We start from the raw sequence: 17,625 nt of genomic DNA, 5'->3' as shown, positions 1-17,625 counted from the left end.
CTTGTTCCTTGTCGAAGGGGAAGGGAGGATGGTAGGACTACATTCAGACAGCTACTCACTGGATCCCTGGGAGCCTACTTCTCTGCTCCTGGAGAAAAAAAAAAAAAAAAAAAAAGAAAAAAAAAAGAAAAAAAAGGAAGGAAGAAAGAAAGAAAGAAAGAAAGAAAGAAAAAAAAGAAATGGCATGCACATGCCTGAAACCCTGTCTCGTATCATGGACCCTCGTGCTGCAGTTTATCCTTGGCCTTCTCTGATAAGACTCCTGTTTCCAAATTACTTTATTACAAAGAGGTAAGAGGACAGTGGGTGGGGAGATAGGGAACTTGGCTCGGTTGGTAAAGAGTTTGCTTGATCACACTAAACCCTGGAGTCAATCCCCAGCCAAACATAACATGGGTGTGGTGATGCAGGCACTTGGGATGTGAAGGTAGGAGGATCAGAGTTCAAAACCATCCTCAGTTACATAGGTCACTGTTGACTCCTCCCCTCCCCACACACACTCGGAGGAGGAGGAAGAGGGGGAGAGGGGAAGGAGGAAGAAGAGGAGGAGGAGGAGGAGAAGAAGGAGAAGAAGAAGAAGAAGAAGAAGAAGAAGAAGAAGAAGAAGAAGAAGAAGAAGAAGAAGAAGGAAGAGGAGGAGGAGGAAGAGGAAGAGGGAAAAGAAAGACACAGACACCTACAGAACTAATTACTTACTGTTGAGTAGAAAGCCTTACACCCCTTGAGAAATCTATATAGATTTTGGCCTAAGAATAAAGGCAAATGGTTTGCTTTTTCTGTAGGAAAGTTAGTTTTTATTCCAAAAGCAATGGAGAGCCAGATTTATTAGGGAGTGCGGCGGAGGAGCTCAGGCTGCCTGCTGTGTGCAGGGATTGCAAAGTTCACACCTGCTTAAGTGTCACAGTTAGCATCTAAATCCCCATTGGATGCTCCCATCAGTATGGGATGCTCCTCCCATCAGTATGGGATGCTCCTCCCATCAGTATGGGATGCTCCTCCCATCAGTATGGGATGCTCCTCCCATCAGTATGGGATGCTCCCATCAGTATGGGATGCTCCTTCCGTCAGTATAGCATGCTGCCATCAGTATGGGATGCTCCCATCAGTATGGGATGCTCCTTCCATCAGTATGGCATGCTGCCATCAGTATAGGATGCTCCCATCAGTATGGGATGCTCCCATCAGTATGGGATGCTCCTTCTATCAGTATGGCATGCTGCCATCAGTATGGGATACTCCCATCAGTATGGGATGCTCCTCCCATCAGAAGTGCTGGAGGTCTGAGACAAGGGGAGATGACTGTGGACGGCTCTCACTGAGGAGCCCTTGGTAGCCCTAGTCAGACACTTGTGAACGGGCAAACAGATTGGAAGGAGCCCTTGTTGCTTTGATTTTTTTTTTCAAACCTACTTTTCATGATGGTTCTTAAATGCTTCAGCCTCCGCTCTAGCCCACCGCTCACCTGAGGCAGTGGAAAAGAACGGTTACTAGGATACGGGGGGAAGCGGACCTGTTTAGAAATGGTTCTCTGCAGCGATTTCAATCTCCAGCTGACTTTCCAAAGAAAACTGAAGTATCCACTTCAAGCCCTCACCATACACTTCTGATATCAAGATACTCCATTTTGGCTCTGACCAGAAGCAATGGATCCAGTCGATTTTGGATTAAAACTGGCGAAACCAGGAACTTAAATACATCATCTCCCCTTTCGTATTTCCTCAGGTATGTGTCATAGTATGAGATGTGTTGGGGGCCAGGAATCGCCTCACAAGCCACACAAACACTGATCTCAGTCAAACTGGGATAGTTTATTGAGCAGATGCCCCAGGACTGGTTGACGAGGGTCACGGTCCAGATTCAGGTTGCCAAGGTCATGAATGTGTTTTGTAAGTCCCTTCCTTGCATAAGATATGTATCAGCAATCGGTGATTCTTGCAAGACACTGAAGCTTCACCCTTGTACTGTGGTCCCTGGTGTCTGGCCCTTGAATAACACTGAGGGAATAGGAAGACAGAAAAGGGTACCTGCCATGCGCTACTTAAAGAGCGGGAAGGGAACAGGCCTAGTACTGTGGTTTAACACGAAACAGGTTATGAGGTGAGGCCAGAGAGCTTATTGGCTCTTCCTGATTAGGTCTAGTGTAATCAACCTTGGGGGTCACAATCTGAGTCCAAGTCAGGTCTGGCCACCGTCTTCAATATGTTAATTAAAATTGCAACTTGGGCACGGGAGGGAGGGATGGCTCAGCAGTTAAGAGCACTGAAGACCCAGCAGCCCACCACTGACTCCAAACTACAGTTCCAGAGAATCTGACACCCTCTTCTGGCCTTTGCGGGCACTGTGTATGCACGGTGCACAGACACAGAAAGACTCAATGCTCAGGCAGATTTCTGAGTTCGAGGCCAGCCTGGTCTACACAGCAAGTTCCAGGACAGCAGGGCTACACAGAGAAACCCTGACTCGAAAAGCCAAATTAAGTTAAATTAGATTAAATTAAAAGTCGAATTGAAAACAGAAAGCAGAAAAGGGAGATTTATTCAACCTGGCAACATCGGTAAGAGGAACAGAGGAATCCAGAGAAGACCACAAGTCTGTCCTCTGTCCAGAAGTGAGATAAAAATGTAAGCTTGAAGGCCGAGGATTTGCCACCTAAGCTGTCCCTTCCAGGGCGCGGTCCCGACCATCATTGAGATGCCCTTGCATGGGCTTCAGCCTCAGCCTGTAAGGTGGTCTGAGAAATCGCTGGAGCTCTGTGAAAGCTGTTTCTGGGAGTCACGTTCTTTTCTTTTCTCCCAGCATGACATTCCTGAGGTGGGTGGGGGGAATCTTTACCTCTTTGGGGTCCGTTTTTCAAACAGTCTGATAGATCGAGAGGCTCAAATGTCCCTTTGGGATGGCTTCATCTCTGCCAGGCCTATTTACACAAAAGTAAATGAACACACGCGCCTTCTGTATTTGCACAAGGCGAACTCATGCGGGCAGAGCGGCTGGCTGGGGTTGAGAGGGACGGGTGGGAGCGAGGGCGCCGCTGTGATGGAGAACTGAGAACAAAAACGGGCAGGAGTGCAACCTTGCCTCACGCGCAGACACAGGGATAACATCTAGAGAAGGCCTTCATGTCCAGATTCTGGAGCAGTTAGTTTAAGTGCCCGCAAAAGGGAAAGGGCCGGCTGTCCCTTTTCAAATAAATCCCAGCCTGCGCAAGCGTGGAGGGGAGCGCCGGAGGCTCGTTCATCATAGAGGCGTGAGGCTAGATTGTCTCCGGTCCCTGGGCGGACATTTTAGTTCCTGGCAGTAAATTTGAAAACATTTAGAAGTACCGCTAAACGTGGCTGCACCTCCCAGAATAGTGAACATTAAAATACCTGTCCCTGGAGACTCAAAATTAGGCGAACACGCGAGTCAGCGGCGCCTGTGTCAGAGGAGGCTCTCCATGCCATGCCCAACTCCCTGCCCTTTTCCGAGATGGCGGCGGGGGCGGACGCTCTAGCTGCTCGACTCGGTATCCCGGAGGGGCGCGGCCTGCCGCGGGGTCCGGAGGAGGCTGCGGCGCTCGGCTGCGCCTTCGGTGCTGCTTGGCGATCCGGACGCGTCGGTGTCGCGCCTCGTCCCTCTGCGGCCCCGCGCGGACCGCCGTAGCCGCGCCTCGGGCCGGAGGATGCCCAGGAAGCTGCTGCTGCTGCCCCCGCTGTCCGCGTGCTCTGCTCTGCGTGTCCCGCGGGCTCGGCCCGCCGCCTCGCCGGCCATGAACGCAGCCCGCACCGGCTACCGAGTCTTCTCGGCCAACTCCACGGCCGCCTGCACGGAGCTGGCCAAGCGCATCACTGAGTAAGCGAGGTGGTCCCCGGGGTGGCCCTGGCCCTTCTCCCCGCCACCTCCACCTTTGCACCCGGGAGCAGCAGCTTTGGGCCGACTCCCCAACCCCGTCCCAGGGCCGCGGCGCACTCTTAACCCTAGAGAGGTTTCCTGCGCTTGCCCTGAATCTGACCATCGCCATTTCCAGGCGTCCCTAAAGCGACAGGCGATGTGGGTCCATCCTAGACCGAAGGGTTAGGACAGTCAGGGAGAAGGGAACTCAGAAGTACTTCGGGCTGGGCGGGGGAGAGCCGCGATTACAAGTGTGTAGGATCGGTTGTACAAAAAAAGTGTTTGCTTAGGGGTGTGTGCGTGTGTGGTATAGCGTTAACCACTGACCTCAGGGGACCGTGGGGGCCCTGAGATGTCTTTCCAGGCTTGTCTGTTGTTACCAATGCTGGATGGATGAGGGACGTGATTTTTTTTTTTTTATTTTTTAAACCTTACTTACAAAATGTGGGTGCTTCTATGGGGAAGGGATGGGAGCGTGAGCCTGAACTTGGCGGAAATCATGGAGAAGAATCCTGCAGGGCAGAGCCTCCCGGTGCCCCGCTGATAATAACCGGTCTACTTAAAAGCCCCCTTTCAATTTTGGAGAAAACTAGAGCCCTGGTATAAAGAGCCTTAAGGGCCCTTTGTGAAATAAGCTTTTTAGTAGTACGTATCGTTTCTCCTCTCCTTTATGGGACAGAGATTTATCGTAGCTCCTGCTGGCCTGGAACTTAGTGAACGGATGAGGCGTGAACTCAAGAGTTCAAGCCGGGAGATCTGCCTGCTTCTGCCGCGGGAACACCACACCCATCATGGGCTTTGGTTTTCTGAGATAAGGTCTTATGACCCTGGTCACACTCTAAATGGTGTGATTTTTCTGGCCTTGGCCTTTCCGATGCTGGCAGTACAGGTGCACACCTGGACTCCCCGGCGTAAATGACTTGACTTTGAACATTTAAAGTCATTTTCATATTTCAAAAGTTCTTAGCTCCACCTGTTTTATTATCAGTTGGACTTTGAAGTGGGTTTAGGAGAGTATAGGGAGACAGTCAGCTGCTGCTCTCCGGTTTCTGTTTCTTCTTTTCAAGATTTATTTATCATGTATACAATGTTCTGTCTGCATGTGTGCCTGAAGGCCAGAAGGGGGCGCCAGATCTCATTACTGATAGTCGTGAGCCACCGCGTGGGTGCTGGGAATTGAACTCTGGACCCCTAGAAGAGCAGCCAGTGCTCTTAACTGCTGAGTCATCTCTCCAGCCCTCGTTTCTATTTCCAACCCCTGATTATTTGTCTTTCTTGTCCAGGCCAAGGATCCCTTTAAACATTGGAAGTTGAACTTGTTTGTACTGGGTCAGACTTATCACACGTGACCTTGCCTTGAGAAAGCTCTAGCTCCACTTTAAAAATTAGTGGTTTTGGGCTGGAGAGATGGCTCAGCAGTTAAGACTACTGACTGCTCTTCCAGAGGTCCTGAGTTCAATTCCCAGCAACCACTTGGTGGCTCACAACCACCTGTAATGAGATCTGATGCCTTCTTCTGATGTGTCTGAAGACAAACAACTACAGTGTACTCACATATAAATAAAACAAAGGAAAAAAATTAGTGTTTTTGCCTTTTTGTTATGCTAATTTCAGTAAGCTTTGTAGACCAGGATAGATAGCCTTGCAGAGATCCTCCTGCCTCTGCCTCCCAAGAGCTGGGATTAAAGGCGTGAGACACCACACCTGGCTTTTTTTTTTTTTTTTTTTTTTTTAAAGTTTGGTCTTGCTAGTAGTCCTGGCTGGCCTGTTACTCACTATGTATCCCAGACTGGTCTTCAACTTACAGCAATCCTCCTGCCTCAGCTTCCAGAATGCTGGGTTAATTAGTTACATGCTCTTAACATCTTGTTTTGTTTTGTTTTGTTTTGTTTTTGTGTAATAGACGTCTTGGTGCTGAATTGGGGAAATCTGTTGTATATCAGGAGACCAATGGAGGTAAGCTAAAAGTTGATTTTTTTTTTTTTTTAATTTGGATTTGTTGTTATTGTTGCTGCTGCTACTGCATTATCTCATGTAGCCTGGCCTGGCTTAACCTCTGAATCCTCCTGCTTTGCCGCTAGTGTTGGATTACAAGCAGTCTCCACCACTTCTGACTCAGCTTCCTTATTCCATTCATTCATTTATGATAGGTATTAACTATATAGTCCATCCAAGCCTCAAATTCCCCACCCCCCTTCTTCTGCTTGCTCCCGCCCATAGGTTTTTTTGTTTTTCATTACGGATGGTTGTGAGCCACCATGTGGTTGCTGGGAATTGAACTCAGGACCTGCAGAAGAGCAGTCAGTGCTCTTAACCACTGAGCCATATCACCAGCCCATGGCCTCAAACTCTTGATCACCGTGCTGGGAGCTGGGTCTCTCCTTCTACCCTGTGGGCTTCAAGGGGCCAAATGCAGGTCATCAGGCCTTGTAGCAAGGACCTTCACCTTCTGTGCCATCTTGCTGGACCAGCCCCTTCAGCCTCTCATGTCCTGGGATTGTAGGCATGTACTCTCATGCCCAGCTGATAGCTTTCTTTTTTTGGTTTGTTGAGACAGGGTTTCTCTGTACAGCCCTGGAACTCACTCTGTAGACCAGGCTGGCCTTGAACTCAGAAATCCGCCTGCCTCTGCCTCCCAAGTGCAGGGATTAAAGGTGTGCGTGCGCCACCACCGCCCGGCTGCATTTTTTTTTTTTTTTTTTTAAGCATGCTTTTTTGCTTTGTTTACTTGGATGCACTAGAACTCACCACCCTAGCTTAGTACTTGCCCTGCCTTGGAGCCCGGTGGCACCATCACCTCCACGGTTGGCTTGCTTTTACAAGCAGACAGGACTCCAGTTTTGCTGTGTTACTTGTGCAGTGGGTGTGCATTGTGCATGCAGGTGTGGGGCTCAGAGGACAGCCTTAGGGGATCAGTGCTGTTTTATTGAAGCAGGGTCTCATTGTTTCTGCTGCTCTGCATAGAACGTACAGCAGGAGGGCTGGGGTTGTGGATATGAGGCTGTGTGTGTGTGTGTCTGTGTGTGTGTGTATGTGAACGCAGAAATGTTTTCTTCAAGCATTAGAGGTCTGCATCCTCTGTTCCCTTGCTTTAGATTTTCCGTACTGAATCACATGCCCTGTGATAACAAGTAAAGGAGAGATCTGTAATTTGTCTTTTCTTCTGTTTGGTGAATATGTCTTAAACTTGCTGGGCGGTGGTGGCACACGCACGCATTTAATCCCAGCACTTGGGAGGCAGAGGCAGGCGAATTTCTGAGTTCGAGGACAGCCAGGGCTACACAGAGAAACCCTGTCTCGAAAAAAAAACAACAACAAAAAAAGGCTTTTCTCAATCAGAGATCAAGGGTGGGAGGGCCCCCAACCTCCTTTATGGGTGGAGCCATCCCTGGACTGATGGTTCCGGGTTCTATAAGAAAGCAGGCTGAGCAAGCCAGTAAGCAGTGCCCTCCATGGCTGCTGCATCAGTTCCAGCCTCCCGGTTCCTGCCCTGTGTGAGTTCCTGTCCTGCTTCTCTCAGTGATGAGCAGTGATGTGGAAGTGTAAGCTGAATGAACCCTTTCCTCCCCAACTTGTTTTTTGATCATGGTGTTTCGATGCAGCAATCGAAACCCAAAGACATAACCTTAGCAGCTTTTTTCTCTTAAGATTTAGTTTTCATTCATTTATTTATGTGTGTCACGTGTGGGGGCATCCAAAGAGGTAAGGAGAGGGTATCGGATGTCAGTGTGGGAGCTGCAGTTGGGGCGATGGAAGAGAAGTGATGAAGGCTCTCCTGTCCATCCCTGCAGCAGGGCTCAGCATCCCTGGAACTGAGGCAGGGACAGAGTCCAAGTGTCAGCAGCCTCCTGTCTAGCTCATCCTGACAGGGATGCTAAGATTCAAGTTCTCTTTACTGCAGACCCTGTCTTCCGTGTCATTTTGGAAATGTTTGACACATTTGTTGGTTTTGTCTTACCCCAGCCTTAACCACTGTGTACCGTGTTCTAGTTATGATTACACTAGGTGAGGCTGCTTGGCTCCCTCTTTACCCAGCTACTGTGTGTTTACTGCACCATCAACTGTTTTCTTAAAAATTAACATTTTTTTTTTCTCCTTCAGAAACAAGAGTTGAAATCAAAGAATCTGTTCGTGGCCAAGATATTTTCATTATACAGACAATACCCAGGTAAGACTTGGCACCACTTCAGGTGTCCATTTTTCTCTGGGAAATTTCCTGCTGTAAGTGGCTGTCTTTTCATGTGACCGGTAATCCAGGGTTGATTTCTGTTGTTTTGTTCAAGGTCTGCCTGGGGTGCAGACCCAGTGAAAGCCAGGCTGGGTCGAGTAGTGAGGTTGCCTCAGAAGTCAGGAAATGCCGAGCATGTACACTCACTGTTAATCCTAACACTCCTGAGTGAGAGTTCGAGGGCAGCCTAGGCTACACAGCAAGTTCCAGGCCAGCCAAGGCTGCACAGTGAGACTTTTTGTCTTAAAAACGAACCAAAAAAAAAAACACCTTGTTTTTTGTTTTTTTCTTTTACATCACTTATTGGGGGTGTATTTTCATGTGTTGTGCACATGGGCAGAGAGAACAGCTGAGAGAGGTTAGCTGTCTAGTACTTGTTCTACCATGAGACTTAGGAGTGGGTCTAACCCTCATCATCAGAATTGGCCACGAGTGTCACTGAGCCAGCTCACTGGCCCTCTGCAATGGTTTTAAGATCCACTGTGAAAGTAAGAAAGAGGGTTGGAAAGATAGCTCAGTTAAGAACACTGACTGCTTCTCCCGGGAGGACCCAGGTTCAATTCCCAGCACCGGCATGGCAGCTCACAACTGTAGGCATAAGTTTTTTTGCAACCTACTTTTAATAAGGGTCCAAGCTCTCTCTCCTCTAGCCCACCTCCCAGCAGAGGGAGTGGAAGAGAGAGTCATTAGGATGTGGAGGAAGTGGACCTGCTCAGCCATAGTTCTTTGGGGGTGAGCTCCATCTTCTTGGGCAGCAGCTCATTCCCATAGCAAATGCCACATACGACTCAGCAGCTGCAGTCCAGTCCTTTCAGCAAGCAGACACTAGGCAGCTGTAGTCCAGCCCTAAAGAAACCGCCTGGCTCGCCAACCGGCCTGAGGCGAGGCTGCAGAAGCAGCAAGCTGCCTCGGGAACCTCACGAGCAGTTCTTGGGTGAGTTGCTCTTAATGGTGGGGTTATCACATGTTGAGCTCAACGATGCTATGTATGGTAAAACCAGTACATGCGAGTCTTTACCAAAGAATAGCGAGGCTGACTGAGCAAACCAAACCAAGGCTCAGGGACTGTCCGTCCCCCACTGTCTGTGGGGTCATATTTATACCCCTTCATCAAGCGGTCTTTCACCTGTGTCTGCTTTAGCAAGACATCCTTTCCCTCTGTGCCCCAGCAAACCATGATTTGGCACAACTAACTTTCCAAAGAACTACAAGTTTCTGCTTCACACAACTCTAGTGTCTAGTTTTAAAATTGCTGTCACCTTTGCCCATGATCAGACCGCACTGTGGCCCCTCCCGGCTTCCCTTTTGTTTACCTGCCTTTGCCCTGGACTCTGGGGATAGAGGACACTCACACAGCTTGTTATTTTACAATTTGCCTTCTTGGCACAGTTGCTGAATGCAGATATCACCTGCAGGAAAAGCTCTACCGTTACCAATTTATTGTCTCTCCTCCTACCCTAAATGTAGTGGCTCGTCCCACCTAGCCCATGCCAGACATCCTTGACCACCCGTCTGTAGTAGAGGCCAAAGGCCCTGCCTAGCTTCTCCCTTCCATCCCCTGCCCCCGGAACCCTCCACCCCCCACTGCCCCATAGGCCTTACATGATTGTTGGTGTTTTTCCTTCTCCAAAGTATGGCAGAAAAGGTTGCCCCCCTCTCCCTCCCTCCCTCCCTCCCCTCTCTTGTTCCCTCCTCCTCCTCCTTCTCTCTCTCTCTTTCTCTCTCTCTCTCCCACCTAGCATTAGTACACAAGGCTCTGCTCACAGAAAGAGACTCATCGCACCTACACATGTCCAGTGAGTCCACGTCCCCTCCTCTGCTGCCTTCTTTACTGACAAATTAAGAAGCATTTGGGGAACAGGGCGTTGGCATCAGAACCTCCCGTACACACAGTTGTCTGGAACGCTGAGATCTGACCCCTTCACACAGATACAGGCAAAACACCAATGCGTAGAAATAAAAATAGCTCAGTGGTGGAACACTTACCCAGAATGGGCAAGGTCTTGCACTGTCCCTAGCCCTGTCCAGAATAAGAGAAGAGCTGAGAAGCCATGGAAGTGACCTGTACAGTCCTTTCTTTTTCCCCTCTAGCACTGGACAGGTACCTTAAGGAATGGCAGATGCGTGGGAAGCACTCGCTGTCCCGCTGGCCGGGTGCAGGTGTGATGAGTCCCCTTTCTCATGATGAGCGGAGCCTGTGTCATTTTCTGACTGCTGGGTTTTGATGCTGCGCTATGCATTTTAAAGGAAGCCTCTTACTGTGTGTGCTTGTATGTGTACCTAATATTGTCTGGTGTCCCAACACCCTTTTGCCAGTCCCCAGCAGACTGCTGACTTTGAACCTTACAGAAGTAGCAGTAACCTACCCAGAAGTCTGTTTCCTTGCTTTTCTTACGCTGCCTCTGCCCAGAGACGCCTTCCCTCAAAAGTTCATGCCTCTTGCTCACTCAGACCTTTGTTCAAACAGCATGGGATTAGACGGCTTTTTTTTTTTTTTTTTTGGTTTTTCAAGACAGGCTTTCTCTGTGTAGCCCTGGCTGTCCTGGAACTCACTCTGTAGACCAGGCTGGCCTCGAATTCAGAAATCCGGCTGCCTCTGCCTTCCAATTGCTGGGATTAAAGGTGTGCACCACCACTCCCGGTTGATTAGAAGGCTTTTATTTCCTTGGCGGTCTGTGTGGCTGCCCCGAGCCTCCTCAGTTTATCCTTTGGCAATGAGCATTGCCATCTCTTTTTCTCTTACCACTAGAGTTCCTTGGGAGATGAGAGCAATTTTCAGAAAACCCTAGGTCCTTGGCAGCCATCTTAAATTACCAGATTCTGTGGCCCTTGAATGAGGGTGGAGAAGGATGGAGTCTCTGGCATTTTATTCTCACGGGGACCAGCTTTTTCCACTAATGCTTCTCTAAATCCAAAGTCAGGGCCAGGTGTCAGTCTCTTAGCTGGCCCTGGGCTGCAGCAGAAGGTGGAGTTTGAGCTTCCATTTTCCATTTCCCTTCTCCAGGAAAAGCTGTGCTGCCTGCTCTTGGGGTACCTTTGTTATGTCTATTGATTGTCAGAATGGGCCTTGAGGCTTGTGGGGAGGAGCTAAGCTAGGAGACCCTGTTGATTTGGGTGTGGCAGATGACACATATGGCATGGAGGGGCTTATGAGCCTCCTCCCTGCTGATTGTTAGCACTGTGTAACGTGCTTGACCATTCAAGCATGGCTGTTAGATGGGGAATTAGTGTCTTGTTTTCAGGATGTGTTGGGAGGATCAAGACTGACATCTGGACAAAATATCTTCTGGTTTAGTTTTGATGCTGAGGATGGAAGTTGGGACTTGCGCATGTTAAACAGGTGAGCTGCTAGCCTGCTCCAGTGCATTCTTTTTTTATTTTTCAAGACAAGGTCTCTCTGTGTAGCCTGGGCTGTCCTGGAACTCACTCTGTAGACCAGGCTAGCCTTAACTCAGAGACCCACCTGCCTCTGCCTCCTGAGTGCTGGGATTAAAGGCCTGCACCACCACCACCACCCAGTCAGAAGGGTCTTTTTTTAAGCACAGGGTCTCTGTATGTAGCCGGCTGGCCTTAAGCCCTCCATCCTCCTGCCTCAGTTTTTAGTAATGGGATTAGGCATGTCCCACCACAGCCAGAGGCCTTGAGAATTGAGTATACTGGCCTTAGCCATGGAAGAACCCCTTTGTTCTTGCAGGAGGAGTGTGGGCACAGACGTGTGCCTGTCTTGAGGACATGTCTTCCCTTTCTTAAGTTTGTTTCTCTGGTGCTTGCCACACAGTGCTAAGACAAAGCCCAACCTTCCCAAGTGTTTCCTACATCTCCCCCCACCCCCGTCCCCCTGTGTCTTAAAGTGCATTTTAAAATTCCTGTGCACACATACACCACAGCACATGTTTGAGGTTAGAGAATAACTTTAGGGAGTTGGGACTTTCTTCTCTGTCATGTGGGTGCTGGGGACTAAACTCAGGTCCTTAGGCACTTTACCCACATGGCCCCATTTCCTATGGCTTTTAAGATGACAGGGTGGGGAGTAGGCGTGTTGTCATTGTGTGAGTATCCTGCAGACAAGGACTGGACATGGCAATCCCAACACGTTGTCGTGTATGGAGGGAAGAGGACAGCGAGTCGGAGGCCTGCCCTGCCCACATCTGTACGGGGATTCGGGGCTGGAGAGAGGGCCCAGGGTAGGAGGACTTGTTCTTTCTGAGGACCTGAGTTAGCTTCCCACCCACATCCCTAACTTCAGTTCTAGGGGCTCTGACACCCTCTTCTGACCTGCATGGTCACCAGGCACACATGTGGTGCACATTCATACATGCAAGCAGAACACTCTTACACATACATGAATAATAGATAGTCTTTTTAAAAATACTATGTAGGGGGCAGGACGGCTCGGAGAAAAGCTCCCTCTACCAAACCTGACAGCGATCTCTAGAGCCAGCATCAGGGGTAGGGATCTCTCCATGAGACACACACACACACACACACACACACACACACACACACGAGAAGATTTAAAAAACTAAGTGGAATCCACACAGGGCTAATCAGTAGTTGGGGTAGGGCGGAGTAAATCCTACCCATTACTGTGTCCCAGTGCTTGGCAGGTACAGGCAAATTCATATGGATATTGTGTTGTATTTCCCTAGCCCACATTAAGTTTTGTTTATTGAAATGATAGGACAACCAGAGCTGACTCTTAACGCAGAGTAATTGCCCTAAAGAAAGAAACACTGGTGAAAAATTCAGCTGGTTCTACTTATGTATGCAGTGACTCCAGAGCCCGCGAGGAGCTGGAGCTTCACAGACAGAGCCACGGCCGCCAAGTCCTCTCAGCCACACAACACTGCCTGAGTCCAATTGTCAGGACAAAGGCTCCATCCTCACGTTCCTGACCAATAGAGGCTGAGGGCTGGAGGATGCTGAATTCTTTTTGTTTTGTCCTTGAGACAGGGTCTCCATAGCCCTGGCTACCTGGAGTTTGCTATGTGGACTAGACTGCCCTCAAACTCAAAGAAATGGACTTGTTTTTGCCTCCTGAGAGCTAGGATAAAAATGTGCATCACCATGCTTGACCGTGGGTGTTGAATTCTTTGGTATAGATTTACTGGGAAGAGGGAAAAAAAATGGAACGTAGGAAATCAGTAAATCCCGAAATCAGGACCTCTCAGAAGTCACTTTTTACTGTGTAGCCCTTCTCTCCGTGGACTCTGCAGAAGCCATGCGTCTAATGTATGTGTATAATGTGCCAAATCAAGACTCCTGGTGTTGAGAGTGTTGAGGCAGGCAAATCTCTAAGCTCGAGGCCATCCTGGTCTACCCTGTTTCAAAACAAAAACAAAACCCAAAGGAAAAAAAACCATCCACTGCGTGGATGAGGCCACGCAGTGTTGGCAACTGGGACGTAATCAATGCTCGCTTTACCCCAAGGCTGCCCAGGTTAAAGCTGTGTGATGTCTGCTCTGGAGCCTGGGTGTTGACTTCTTGTCACTCACCTGCTGTCCTTCAGGTGCTGTGTGTGCATCTGCCTTAACATTCACGGTCACAGTGCACAGCAGTGAGGGTGAGCCGCTGAGAGTGGCACTCCCACTGAAGCACTGTAGCATAAGCATAAGTCTGTTTTTGCATGAGGAATATTGCTACTCGATTGATGTCTGCTGCTTGGCAGAGATGACTGTGGCAGGAGTGGCCCCAGTGTGTTCCAGCCTGCTCCTGGGATGGAGAATTCCCAGGTGCCTTGAGAGTGTGTGCTTGCTTTGGGTCATTGACCAACATATGCCAACCTTGGGCATTGTCACTGTGGAAATAAAAGACAAATGCTCCAGCGTACCCTAGAGAAAAGAAGTAACTGTCAAGGAAGGGACTCACCCAGGGTCCAGGGGGAGCACTGCAGTTGTGAAGATAAGCCCTCAAGTCCGTCATCCCTGCCCTCTGAGAGACGGGTTTGTTTTGTGTTTCAGATTCATTATTGTGTGTGTGCAAGTGCCCTCAGACCACATAGGGCAATGGATCTTCAGGAAACCTCTATGCTGGAAACTGCGCTTGGGTCGTCTGCTAGGATAGAAACACTCTCATTACTGCTGAGCTAGCCAGAGAGATGGGTTTTTTTCCTTTGGGTTTTGTTTTTGTTTTGAAACAGGGTAGACCAGGCTGGCCTCGAGCTTAGAGATTTGCCTGCCTCTGCCTCCTGAGTGCTGGGATTAAAGGTGTGTGCCACCACATCCAGCTTTCAGAGAGTTTTTTTTGTTTGTTTGGTTTTTTATTTTTTTCCGAGACAGGGTTTCTCTGTGTAGCCCTGGCTGTCCTGGAACTCACTCTGTAGACCAGGCTGGCCTCGAACTCAGAAATCCGCCTGCCTCTGCCTCCCGAGTGCTGGGATTAAAGGCGTGTGCCACCAACGCCCGGCCAGAGAGATGTTTTTAAATCAAGATTCCTATAGTGGCTATTACAGATGTAAGAAGTAGATTGTTGACTGTTAGGTCATTGTCCCTGTGAGGAGTGCTTCATAGTTGATGGGAGTCACCAGAGTTACACTTCTCTCTTGGCTCTTGGTACCTGCTTATCTCAGAACCTAGGAAGTTACAGGTAGTCGGCCATGTGACTGAGTCCAGGGTCAAAGCTGGGAGACAGGATGATTCCCCGTCTCAGGTATTCATTTGATAAGACTTTGCATCCTGAAAAGCGGAGACCTGGTGGGGGAGAAAGTCCCAGGCTATGGGAAAGAGACAGGAGGATCTCTTTATTGCATTGTGGGATTAAAAAAAAAAAAAAAAAGGGCTGGTGAGATGGCTCAGTGGGTAAGAGCACCCGACTGCTCTTCCAAAGGTCCGAAGTTCAAATCCCAGCAACCACATGGTGGCTCACAACCACCCGTAATGAGATCTGATGCCCTCTTCTGGTGTGTCTGAAGACAGCTACAGTGTACTTACATATAATAAATAAATAAAATAAATCTTTAAAAAAAAAAATGAGAATAACCAAGCCCTGTCTTGCACTAAGTCAGTGTGTCAGCGCCTTTGCATCTTCTCCATGCCTGTATCCCTTTCTTTTCTTTCCTTTTTTTTATAATTTACTTATTTTTGTTTATATACATTGGTGTTTTGCCTGTATGTGTAACGGAGTTGAACTCTGGAACAGACGTTATAGACAGTTGTAAGCTGTCATGTGAATGCTGGGAGTTGAACCTGGGTCCTCTGGAAGAGCAGCCAGTGAGTGCTCTTAACCACTGAGCCATCTCTCCAGCCCCTGCCGGTGTCCCTTTCTGTCCTCATCTCTAAGAACATTTTCTTGAGTGGGTGAGTGGTCGGAGGAGTAACTCCAAAAGTGGGGATGGGATGGGCAAGCCAGAGAGGGGGGTGTCATTTAGACCAGACTGGCCTTGAACTTACAAAGATCACTTGCTTCTGTTCCCCGATGCTGAAATTACAGTGTGCATGCCATGCCTGGCTCACATACAGAAGTGTGGCTTAGCACCGCTTTGCTTTCACTGGTCTCTTGACTCAGGGATGATCTTATTTCTGATACAGATACTAGGAAGAGTACTTGAGGTTGGGAGTTTCGTGAGTTTAATGTTGAAGAATAAAACTGTCAGTAAGAGGAGGTCCTTGGGCTGGTGAGATGGCTCAGTGGGTAAGAGCACCCGACTGCTCTTCCGAAGGTCCAGAGTTCAAATCCCAGCAACCACATGGTGGCTCACAACCATCCGCAACGAGATCTGGCGCCCTCTTCTGGAGTGTCTGAAGACAGCTACAGTGTACTTACATGTAATAAANAAANAAATCTTTAAAAAAAAAAAAAAAAAAAAAGAGGAGGTCCTTGCAGCTCCTCAGTCCCAGATACAATGCCTTCAAGGCAGGCAGCCTGGTCCGCACAGTGGGCTCCAGGTCTGCCTGGCAACGTAGAAAGACCCCGTCTCAGAGGCAGAGGGGGAGAGAGGGAGGACTGGGAGGCTGTCTTGCAAACTAAACAGCCTCATTTGGTCTCGCTAGATGGTGGTGGTTTGCACTCTTTCTTTAGCGTGGGTGGCCTCACTTCCACTTATCTGCTCTAGAACTGCATCTGGAAAGCCAGAGGAGAGGGTATATGAGAATGAGGGGCATCTGCCAGAGAGGTGGGGGCAAGAACTTGAGCTCTTCCAGAAAAATCCATCCCCTCACCTCTGCAGAGAAGCATCTGTTCCCATAGGAACCACCTCCCCTCCTCAGATATCCTTCAGGGTCCTGTTTCCTTCTCTGTCTCTCTCTGTTAGGAATGTTTCAGGCAAAGAAGGGATGAGGGACTGTGAGCTGTTCCAAGGCCTCCCCACTCCTTCCCTTCCCCCAGGAAGACAGAGTGCTTTCTCTCAAGGCCAGCGGCCACCTGCATCTGCACCCCTGGCTGCATGCCAGCATGTGTCACATTACGGTTGCTGATGGGACAGAGATGAGAAGGAGGGGTCATTGCTAGGGTTTGAGTGACCACTGTAGCTGATCCAGCTGAAAGCGGAGTTGCTATACTTGCCCTGCCTAGTGGCGGAAGCTGAGGGCTCTGCGGTTGTCAGTGTTGTGAGTATATAGGTTTCACTCCAGAATACAAGTCTTTACTGTTTTAGAGACGTGAATACGGCTGTGATGGAGCTGCTGATCATGGCGTATGCACTGAAGACCGCCTGCGCCAGGAATATCATTGGCGTCATCCCCTACTTCCCCTACAGCAAGCAAAGCAAGATGCGCAAGAGGGGCTCCATTGTGTGCAAGCTCCTGGCATCCATGCTGGCGAAAGCTGGTGAGTGTGGGCAGAGGCCCTGGGTCCCAGCGCGATGGTCAGGCTCCTCCTCAGTGTCTGCTTCGGGACCTGTCTCTCTACATGCTGTGCACTAAAGACATCTTGTTTCCTTTTACATTGTTTGGAAGGGGTGTATGGGCTGAGGTGACATTCTTCAGAGGTGTGACATCCTCTGTCTCTAGAGGGATCTGCTTCAGCGACTTCTCTGATCTGTTTTTGTGTTCTTGTCATCTGTATTTTAAGTGACAGGCTTGTCTTTCTTGTGACCTCTGGAGCATCAGACCTGACTCGCTGTTGGTCTGAGTTAGGTGCATTGTTCAGAGCGAGAATTGATCAGGATTTTTCTTTAAGAGCTTCTGGCAGTTCATGCTCCGGTCCCTGTGTAGAGCAGTGCGTGCGTCCTAGCCTGTGGAGTAGACAGCGAGTTAGCATCAGCCAGTACCTGAGGTTTCTTTCCCCTGTGTGACATCTGTGAGAGTGCTGGTTCTCTGATCCACCAGATTGGTGACCTTTGAACTCCTGCAGTGTTTGTAGTGTCCCCTTTCTCTGCTCCGCTGTCACACCATCTTTCCACTGGACGCCCAGCGTCTTGCACTTGGGCCGTGAGTCCCTCCTCTTCTGTTGCTCTGCTGCTGATCCTTTTGACGTAGCCATGGTCTGTAGCAGCGATGGAGTTTATATTCTTTGATGTAGGCCTCCTGTTTCAGCCCTGCTACCACTTCCCATTTACTCCCTGTTCATATTTCGGCTTCTGTCTGGCTTTCACT

The 17,625-nt window shown here is 49.3% G+C and overlaps 1 protein-coding gene across 3 annotated transcripts in view; it reads left to right on the top strand.

Moving 5' to 3' along the window:
- The first annotated feature begins 3,524 nt into the window (after window positions 1-3,524).
- Window positions 3,525-17,625, top strand: part of Prpsap1 (phosphoribosyl pyrophosphate synthetase associated protein 1) — a 22,343-nt gene continuing 8,242 nt past the window's right edge. Inside the window, exons 1-5 of one of the 3 annotated variants that reach the window (XM_021177560.1) lie at window positions 3,525-3,828; window positions 5,771-5,823; window positions 7,969-8,035; window positions 11,391-11,435; window positions 16,686-16,858. In XM_021177560.1, coding sequence (XP_021033219.1) covers window positions 3,659-3,828; window positions 5,771-5,823; window positions 7,969-8,035; window positions 11,391-11,435; window positions 16,686-16,858 — 508 coding nt within the window. In that variant the 5' untranslated portion in view covers window positions 3,525-3,658. Of the gene's footprint in view, window positions 3,829-5,770; window positions 5,824-7,968; window positions 8,036-11,390; window positions 11,436-16,670; window positions 16,859-17,625 lie in introns of all 3 variants that reach the window. The other 2 variants (XM_021177562.1, XM_021177561.1) reach the window with 2 other exon arrangements.

This window comes from Mus caroli, chromosome 11 (genome assembly GCF_900094665.2).
Source record: "Mus caroli chromosome 11, CAROLI_EIJ_v1.1, whole genome shotgun sequence".
Taxonomy (NCBI): Eukaryota; Metazoa; Chordata; class Mammalia; order Rodentia; family Muridae; genus Mus; species Mus caroli.
The sequence above is the reverse complement of the archived record's forward strand: the minus strand, read 5'-3'. Positions and strand labels throughout refer to the sequence as shown.